The sequence below is a fragment of the Pomacea canaliculata genome, linkage group LG9, assembly GCF_003073045.1.
Source record: "Pomacea canaliculata isolate SZHN2017 linkage group LG9, ASM307304v1, whole genome shotgun sequence".
NCBI classification, from domain to species: Eukaryota; Metazoa; Mollusca; class Gastropoda; order Architaenioglossa; family Ampullariidae; genus Pomacea; species Pomacea canaliculata.
This window is the reverse complement of record NC_037598.1, coordinates 20,758,525-20,768,263: the sequence shown is the minus strand read 5'-3', so window position 1 is coordinate 20,768,263 and position 9,739 is coordinate 20,758,525. Positions and strand designations below refer to the sequence as shown.

General features: G+C 35.7%; 1 protein-coding gene across 1 annotated transcript; it reads right to left on the bottom strand.

Moving 5' to 3' along the window:
• Window positions 1-942: 942 nt before the first annotated feature.
• Window positions 943-9,538, bottom strand: LOC112572417 (ankyrin repeat and BTB/POZ domain-containing protein 1-like). Its single transcript, XM_025252089.1, has 12 exons — window positions 9,483-9,538; window positions 9,148-9,210; window positions 8,959-9,014; window positions 8,474-8,618; window positions 7,714-7,873; window positions 6,843-6,888; window positions 6,372-6,488; window positions 6,092-6,216; window positions 5,546-5,638; window positions 4,926-5,087; window positions 4,464-4,664; window positions 943-3,944 (listed from the first exon to the last, which is right to left on the bottom strand). The coding sequence occupies exons 1-12, from the start codon at window positions 9,536-9,538 to the stop codon at window positions 3,738-3,740; spliced, it is 1,431 nt and encodes a 476-aa protein (XP_025107874.1). The 3' UTR covers window positions 943-3,737.
• Window positions 9,539-9,739: the final 201 nt, after the last annotated feature.

The following is a 9,739-nucleotide window of genomic DNA, read 5'->3' as shown; positions in this document are numbered from 1 at the left end:
AAGATGTTTTAAGTTGACCGTCACTCATTGTTATACTTCATTTGTAATTACAAACAGTAAAAATTAAGTAAAAACTCCACCCACATTACAAGAACAAAACTTTTAAGTTTACATTTCGTAGTTAAATCACATTAAATTAAAGGACGCTTACAAACTAATTAAGATAAACAGGTTCAGATCTCTGTATATGTATTTTTAGTTTGATTCAGCCTCCCCTCATCGATGTGAAATGGATATTTCTTCACTAATTTGATACTGTGTTATAAGGACTTGTCTGCGCCTATTCGGTTGGCCGACACAGTCTGCACAGCACTGCATGCACTTGTAAAGAGTATGTAGCTCCAAGGTATTGTGCACCTGTGGTCTGTGGTCTATGTTGACTCCAGTGACAAAGTGTTTGAGAATGCGAGCCAGAGGTGTGTGTGTGGGTGGCGTGGGTGGGGGTAAATGACTCCCTTTTATTGTCACTCTCAACGGTTTGAAGTCGGAGAACTGGAAATAATGACTACTGTTATTCATTGATAAAACTAGGAAGGTTGGAAAAGGGTAGGCAGTCGTGCCCCACACTTCCCAGCCGTCTAATGTACAAAGGAGGATTAGGCGAAAGTGTGATCAAGGGGGAAGCAGTCCCAACAGAATGTCACGGTAGTGCTCCTCCGTAGGTTTTCTCCCTTGAACAGCTTGAGAAAAAGTCGTAGTTGAAGTGTAATGATCATTTGCTAAAATCACAGAAACCCCCACGCCTGTTTCGCGATGTAGGAAATGGCTGCTGCTGTACAAATGTTTATCACACTGATCATTCAATACACGTGCAGCATCTTACATAGAATTTTGAGCCTTAGTAATGCTTGGGATTAATGCCAAGAAGATTAATAGTTATGGCTCGTAATTCTCTCTCACATGCACATATTTTCTACACAATTGTTCACACAACACTGGAAATATTTTTTATATGCAGCATTTATGTGCAATTCAGATATATGACAGTTGTTATGGCAAGCAAAGAGTTGTTGTCACAGGCTGAAATCACAAGATCATTAAAATTTTTGTATGAACCACACACCACACCAAGTCAATAAAAAATATCACAGGCTATTGGTACAGACATCCTTTTCTTTTATCCACCCATTAAACCAGACTCTTAGTCATCAAACAATGCCCACATGGATTCAAACATCCTTCTGCTGTTCCACTCAGCTGTACCAAAGTCTCCGTAAGAATAACACAAAATATACAGATGGATACATTTTGAATCGATTTTCTGTTTTGCACTATGTAGGAAAAAAAAATCAATTAAATCTTTTGACAATATATAGCTTTTTGAAGCTAACAACAGCTCAACTGAAAATGATTCATGCTTGATTATGATATAAAGTGTTTTGATTAAAAAATTCTCAACAATCCAAGGAAAATTATTGCTTGAGACATTTAAGCAAATGAGGCATACTGTTATTTCTAAAAGTACGGCACAGTATAGCTTACATGCAATTAAGCACAGGGTAGTTTTAACGACTGATCAGAATCGCAGGAAATGTTTACACTGTGTCAGAAGTGCAGCATTGCATGCTCCAGTGATTTGGTATCATGTTATCAAGTATCATGTTTTCTGACCTTCAGAGCTGTGCACTAAGGCCCACTTTTCCAAACTACCTGAGGACGTGAAGATTAGCCTACTAACAATTTCATGTCTGTTTCCCCTTCACCTCATTCTGACTGTCTCTGATTACACTACTCATGACCCTACACCCTGGTTACTGTGAAGAACCCAAGCAGCATCATAAAACACTCAACATGAAACTGACTGGGTAGTGTGACTAAACCTCTCTACAATGTGGTCAGGATAAGCATAAAAGCACTGCCTTATAACATTTAACTTGCAATACAATACTTTTGTGGGGAGTAAAGTTTAGTCATGTGAACTAACTGAAGACAGCACCATTGCAATGGTTGGCAAGAGTAGTTGCTGTGAGAAAATATAAACAAAAAGCTCTAGAGGGAAGACAAGAACAATCAAATAATTTTTTAAAAAGTGAAACATATTGTTAGGAAGGTGAACAGTTATCTGTTTTCTAAACCACTTTTGTTCTCCATCTAGAAATTCCTTTTTATGCTATGACATCAATGGATTAAGTCAGGAGCTCTGGATATTGTGTAACATAAACTCCTAATACTAGTCAAATAAAGGTCCAATGAATTAATCCAGTTACTAACTATAAGAGTGTATAGTCTGCAAGTTAGGTCAGATATAGGGTTTTCAAAACTTTTTAAAATACAATTTGCACCTGTGAATGCGAAAGTCTTCATAGTTGTAGCTCAATTGCCTCGATACATCTGAAGAGATTGAAACATTGTCCATTTGCCTCTTTAAAAAGCTGGAAACACATTCAGAGACTGTTGTTCTCACACAAACATTACATGACCGTTTATTTAAGCAACTTTTGGTAATTGATATCTACTAAGCATACCCATCTAAAACATTAACTATTTCATCATGACAGCTTCTCACTTTCACGGGACAGATACACACTTATCAGTGTTCCTGCTAGAATCTTGCCTTTCAGATTTTTTTTAAGAAAAGCTACCAAGGTGGCAAAGTTGTGTGTTTTTTTCTGTTGTGAAGAATAACATGTACAAAAAAAGGAATTTATTTGAATAATTAAGCCAGATTGTAAAGTTCTACATTCTAGAACATATCTTTTTGGGGGAAGAATTGGTGTGTTATAACCAGCCAACAACTAAGGCTATATCACAGCAAAGCTATAACAGGTGCCACATTCATTGTGTCCAAGATTAGATATGAACCCAGGACAACTGATTCTCGCTGTATTGGTCACAAGTGATAATCATTGTGCCACCAGACTGCTCAACATAAGTTTGATGAAAGGCTACACTCTAGTTTTTGAATGTGTATATTCATCTGTTTAAGTTAAAATCTTTAATATGCAGGAATTCTAAGTGCTGGAGACTAAACTGTGCCTATCAAAGCTTTTAAAGTGAGTTGGGTAGGCTCAAAATAATCAACAGTACATAGAAATCTGCTAAATAGTGACACACTGATTAACTTGGTAAAATATTAACAAATGAAAATGTTCTCACACAGAAAAAATAATATATACAATCATACATTAAAAAAAAAAATTCAAAGTAAGGAAAATCACAGGAAAATTGCTTGTTTATCAATATTAAACATCAGAGAAATAAATGTTTAATAACAGCAACACACAATACATATAAATCTGTCTTGTGTTTGTATCAGTGATAGATTAAGTGGTTGTAAAGTTAGTGAGACCACACCACCATCACCCTCAGAAACACACACACACACGCACATACACACATATAATAACAATAATTAAAAAAGTTAATATATTCCATGTCTATTGCATGCAACATCTCTCTCATACAGATCATTTATTCTTTTCAAAATACATTTAAAATTGCAAAATCCTTCCCTGAAACTATTAACTTTACACAAATAAAGAGATAAATTTAACATTTGTAGGCACACAAGGTGTCCTCTAAGATGATAAGACCTTCAATCTCTAATATGTTGTTGCGCATTTTGCTCTTTTATATAAGCCAATGCTACCCAAAATTTTGCATAACATATACTATTATCAAAATTCACTTATAACTCACCATAAAAAACTCTTCATTAAGTAACCAAGACTATACAGCACCACTGACAACCCAAGGACTGTAAGCAGAAACGGTCAAAATAGTTGAGCCCTGAGGCACTAACCATCCAACCCAAGATCTTCCAGCAGCTGATCAATCATTCGCAGACGGCTGTCTGCATCTTGAAGATCTGAAAAGGTCCTGACCACATTTGCAATATAGTACCTGATTTCATCAATGATGTCAATACTATCAGTTTCTTGTCGCTCCTTGACATTAGATGCATCCTCCTTAACCAGCTCTGCAAAGTCTTCTTCTTCGATGACCTAAGACCAGATTGGAGATTAATGACATGACTGGTATCGCTTGTGTGGAAAAAGCTTCATGGATAGAAAAAAATATGCAATGCTAACAAGATGAATTCTAAAGAAATGAGCATGCAAATTAAAATGTTACACTGCTATGAAGCCAAACATACTCCCTTATAATTTCCTTACAAGAACGAGGTAATGTGCATCAATCTGTTATATTCAACATGCCTATTTCTGACATTTCTTCAACATTTTGTTTAGTCTTCTTTATATCTGTATGCTAAAGGACTTTCACTTATAGAAAAATATAGTCCTTTGGCCAATAGTATCACACACACACACAAAGGAACTTATGTGTCTCCTAAATATACACATATTTTTGCATAAAAATGTAAAATACAATGACACATGAACAAGCATGTGAAGATATGTAAACATAACTCATTTTCATTAAAATTACAGTAAGATTTTATGTGCCCACCATTTCCCCAACATTTCCCTCTTGCCTTCTGAAAATACCCCCTGCAGACCTACCTCAGCCAGATTGCAAGCAATAAACTCTGCACAGTGAGCCTCCAGGCGAGGGAGGGCAAAGAGGCGTGCTGTGCGAATCTTCCACACAACATTTTCAACGTCTGTCATGTGCATCAGAGCCAAACCACACAGTCGCTTCAGACCTGGCAGCAAATACAAGTCCGCAGCACAAAGGACATCATAGACAACCTCGTCAGATAGCTGCAGAAAAACATTATCTCCACAAGTACTGATTATGTGATTACTGATTCCTGTTAGACTATTAATCAAACACATACTAGTAATCCACTTCTTACATAAAAAAATTGGAAACTGAAAATAAAGTCAGCTTCTATCTATACACTGCAGATACCTTATATAAAAGATACCGCATTTTATGCTGGTGTTTCAATCTGATAACAGTCTTTCACCGACTTGATAGTCCACTTAAAATAGTGGAAGGGGTTATAGTGCATGTCTTACCTCACAAGAGTCATGATATATGTAGTTCACAATGCAAAGGAAGACTGGGGCAGAGATATTACGCAATGTTATAACAGGGATGTTGCTGTTCTTCTTGTAGCTTTCACCAAATGGGTCCTCTATCAAGGCTTGAAAGTAATCACTTCTCATGCAGAAAAATGCCTGCAACACAATTTGGCAAGTTTTGCTCTAGAAAGAGCATGTATCCAACCCTTAAAGACTAGGCACTGCTAGTTTACCTTCCACCTGTAAGATGGCTGCACAGCTTCAAAGCAATCTCTCAATGTTGCTAAAATTGTAGACTGTTCATACAAGGTAATAATGTCGTCATAGCTTTACACAATGTCTTTTATCATCCTATTTCAAAACCTACTTATTTTATGTTCCTCTCTCTTGATCTAAGGATTCTAATGGTCTTCAGTTTTTCTTTTTCCTCTGTCTACTAAATTATGAGGAATGAACCAACTTATTTTTACTAGTTAAAATACTAGTTTGACTAGTTTAACAAGTTAAACGTGGATGTGACATCAAAGTTTTCAGAGGAATGATGCTTTTGGCTGGCAATTTTCACAACATCAGAGAAAATCTGAAGCCACATTCAGATGTTTTTAACATTTTACCTTGTGACACATAAACTCATGACCTTCAACAATAAAACAGATGTCAGCAAACAGCTGGCTGACTTCTGGGTCAAAGGGCAGCTCACCTTGGACCTTTTTGAGAGAGAGAAAAAATGAGTGCTTGCATAACTATTACACTGCATATTTTCATTATACACATCTTTACAAAACACCTTGCATATGTTTCTGCTATTTAATTCCATTTACCTAGAGTTTTTAGTTTTTAGTCTTTATGCACTTTTTCATATTTGGAAAATCTTTCCACAATATGTTTCACATAAAGCAATTCAAAACTTCTGTTGATATAAACTGGGTGGTCAGAGGACATGCTGAAAAAGTATCCTGCAGGTGCAAAGGTCAAAATTACTTATCCACTTCAAAATGTTATTTTTTAATGCACCACGATTAGAAACTTATATCCTGCTTCATCAGAATTCTCTATCAATTATACAGTACTTGCTCATCAGTATATGAAATAAAATTTATAAATTCAGTGATTTCAGCTGGTATTTCTCTAGCCTTGCAAGTCAGCAATCACGCACTAACCCATGAAGACAATGAGGGTGGAATAGCAGTATCTGCCAACTGTGCCATGTCAGCCTTCAGCATAGGAGAGCTGTTTACAGGCTCCACAGTTAGAGTTGTTACCTGCACACCAGGCTTGGATCTCTCTGTAGATCGAAAGGTTACCAGATTTACAACAAAGCTCTTCTATAATGGAATGTTCTGTCTACCTGCAAAAGGAATGGCTAAAAATTAAAAAAAAAAAGAAGGCTGTGCTAGAATACCACTGAAACAATGACATGAAGGGCAAAGGTTAGCTCACGGAACTCAAGAGTCTTCTTCAAGCTGTCCTCAATATATGAAACAAGCTTTGGAAGCTGGCACTGCCTTGCAACACGAATACAGTCCTCAGCAAACTCTAAGCTGGTTTCCATTCGACCTGATGAATGAACCACAAAAAAATAAAATTTAAATATAGCAATGCTCACATCTAAAATTTAATTTTTTTAGTTGTATCTGACAGTTCCTACACATTTTCCAATCCTAAGATATTCAGATTTAAAAAAGCATAAAAAAAATCTAATATTATCTTCATTTAATATTTAAAAAAAAAAACACACGAATATTTGTGACCTTTAACTAGAAACTGAATGAGCGCTTACAGAAAAAAAGATTTATTCTTCCTAGAGTCAGTCTTTTATCTTCATGCTTAACTGATCAAAGACAATTCATGGAATAGTTAAACAAAAGTCACAGTAACAGAGCATTATCAGAATGATAAATAGTAATTTACCTGTATATAGGTACTGAATGACAGATTGGAAAGCCCATGGCCTTACCTGGAAGGAAAGGTGAAGCATATACTTCCAAGATCACAAAATAGTGGCAAAGAGTTTTAAAAAAAATTCATGGAAGAAGGTGTTTGTGTTGCTTTAAAGAGTTTACAATTTACAACGTGATTTATGTAGATCATAATCTTGCTCACAAAGGAGCATACTCTCAGTGCTTAAGACAAGTAGGAGACATGGAGAGAATACAAAGGATAAAAGGAAAAACAACTATACAGTCAAGAAATAAAAGACGAACATAGAATACATAATATGGAATCAGGGAACAAACAGTTAGGATGGAGTGCTATAAATCTGCAGAGGAAGATAATTGTTTGTGTTTCACATTATGCCAGCAACTATGGCTATATCATGGTGATGCAGAGGAGGATGCGCAGACAGACTAGTCAATAGACTATAATCACAATTATCGATAACTATATTGATTGGTTTAAAGAGTAGTGATCATGGAGCACATGTGAACAGAACTGTGACACTGCTGGACATAGGGCTGGCCAGCTGGTACCTGTCTTCGGGGAAGGGGAAGGAGATAAAAAAAAAAAAAAAATCAAGTGGTCATGAAACCTGTATGACTTGCTATTCAGAGATGCTGCTAAAACATTCTTGACAACAGCATATAGAAAACCACCTCAGGCATGACTGCTTTTTAGATGTAGCCTAAGGGAGGACTTTATGTGGAAAATTTATTGATAAATAGTTTAAAAAGAAAAATCTTGCACACTGTGCGATTCAAATAGTTAGTTCTTTAAATTTTAATTTCTGGTACCCATAGCAAGTGGAGAAATAAACTAAAATTGCCCCATAAAGGGAACTAACCAATCTGTGTTTCAGCTCTATGAGGTGCCGGCCATTCCACTTTGTGCAGAACAACTCAGCGAAGTATGGAACTCGAGCTCCAAGAATGCAACGGTGGGCAGGAATTTTCTCCCCATGGACATCAAAAGCTACATCAGAATGAAGACCACTTTCAAGCAACCTAAAAAAAGAAACTCTCATTTATTAAAACAGCCACCTTTGTAGAGAAAACATGCACATACAAACATTAAAATTATGTTCATCTGCTGACAGACAGAAAAACTGTTATCATTGCTCTGATCTATGATGTGTTTTACAATTAAGTATTTTTCAGATTTTATATGCAGATTTACATTTCATGGTGTGTGTATAAGATAGCAAATAGAATTTTGGTGCATATTTATAAATGTTAATGTAACTATAATAAATTTTGTGTATAAGTCAATGAGGAAGTTAAGCTTATGTTCTCTTGCTAGTTAAAGAGAAAAGGAAAGAGAAGTAAGGACAATTAAATTCTGGCTGAAAACAAATTATTGTTTCAAATCAAAGTAGATAGTGAAATTTAAAGGCAGAACTTGCAGTTTATGGTGAGAAAGATTGGTTCAACCCAAGGGAGGGAATTGAGGAAAACATACATTGCCAGTTACACTATTGGTCATTCTTTGCTAACTGCTTCCATCTGCCCCGACAAATACCCTCACCTCCCTCCACCAGATTGAATCCATTCTTCCTTCCTGGTTGGCGAAAGTTCGGCCTTTAAGAAAATATTATCTTTATGTACCTGCGTAAAAATTCCTCATACTGGTCTCTACGCATAAGCCTGCTGGAGATGGCCTTGTAGCTATGAAGTGTGTTTCGAATATCGTCTGTTAAGGCGCCATATAAACATCGTTCACCATCAAATGTGTTTGCTTCACATTTAGCACCTGTATTTATAGAAGCTTAATGTAAAAACTGGCACTCACTGCTATTAAAAAGCATAAAGATTAAATTTTGCCAGCATGTGAATATGATCATTTGATTCATTATCTACTATCCACTGATACTACACATTGATAATGATACACTATGCTTTTGTTTCTCATCTGATGTGCAAGCAGTTTCCTACCTTACTCTGAAAATATTTTTTTGTCTGGATACTTAAGTCTGTACATACATCTACCCTTTTGCTATAAAGATACCTCATCAAATTTTTTTTTTTAATTACTCTTCGCACTTTAAGAGTAAGAACTGAAAGTGAAATTAATAAAAAAATAACAGACATACCATGTTCTAACAAAAACTGCACCACATAACGATGTCCACACAGACAGGCATAATACCTTTGAACACAATGAAAAGATGTTCACATTTACAGGAATGTGAGTACTATTAAAGGTGCGATTAAGGATTTACAACTTTTATTTAAAAATATAACAAATGGTGTTTACTTTTAAAGTTATTTAAAATACATACAAGGGAGTGCTGTCCCATTTATCTCGTACATTGATATCAACTTCTCTTTCTTCAACCAGGTACCTGGAAAAGAAAAAGAAAATGATGGTTGTATATGTCACAGGACTAAATGTGCAGGATTTATTAAGACGACCGTAGGAAAGGTAACGGAGAAGACACCTTGCCAACCTTTAGCATTTTAGCACATGCACATTTTAAGCTTTGTGAGTAATGTTATTTACTTTGGAAACATTAATATTCTTATTTTTGTACAGATTTCACTTTCTGCTATACGTAGTTATATGATTGCAACGTTATTTATTTTCTGCTTTCATGTACGAGCCTAAAGATCTTACCGTAATTTTTGAATATCACCTGTTTTGCAGCAATAAAACAGCTCTTGAAGACTCATAGCAATACATTTAGATGCCGTAAAGTGATTTTAAAAATATAATTTGTAGCGCGAAGTCCCTCAGCCTTATAGTGTTTCTTTGACGTACTCGAAGTTTGTGCGCGCAATAACAGACGACATTAACCATACGGAGGGGTCATCACTAAAAAAAAATTAAATGCTAATATTACTTGCTGGTATCTTAATTTTCAAATAAAGTAA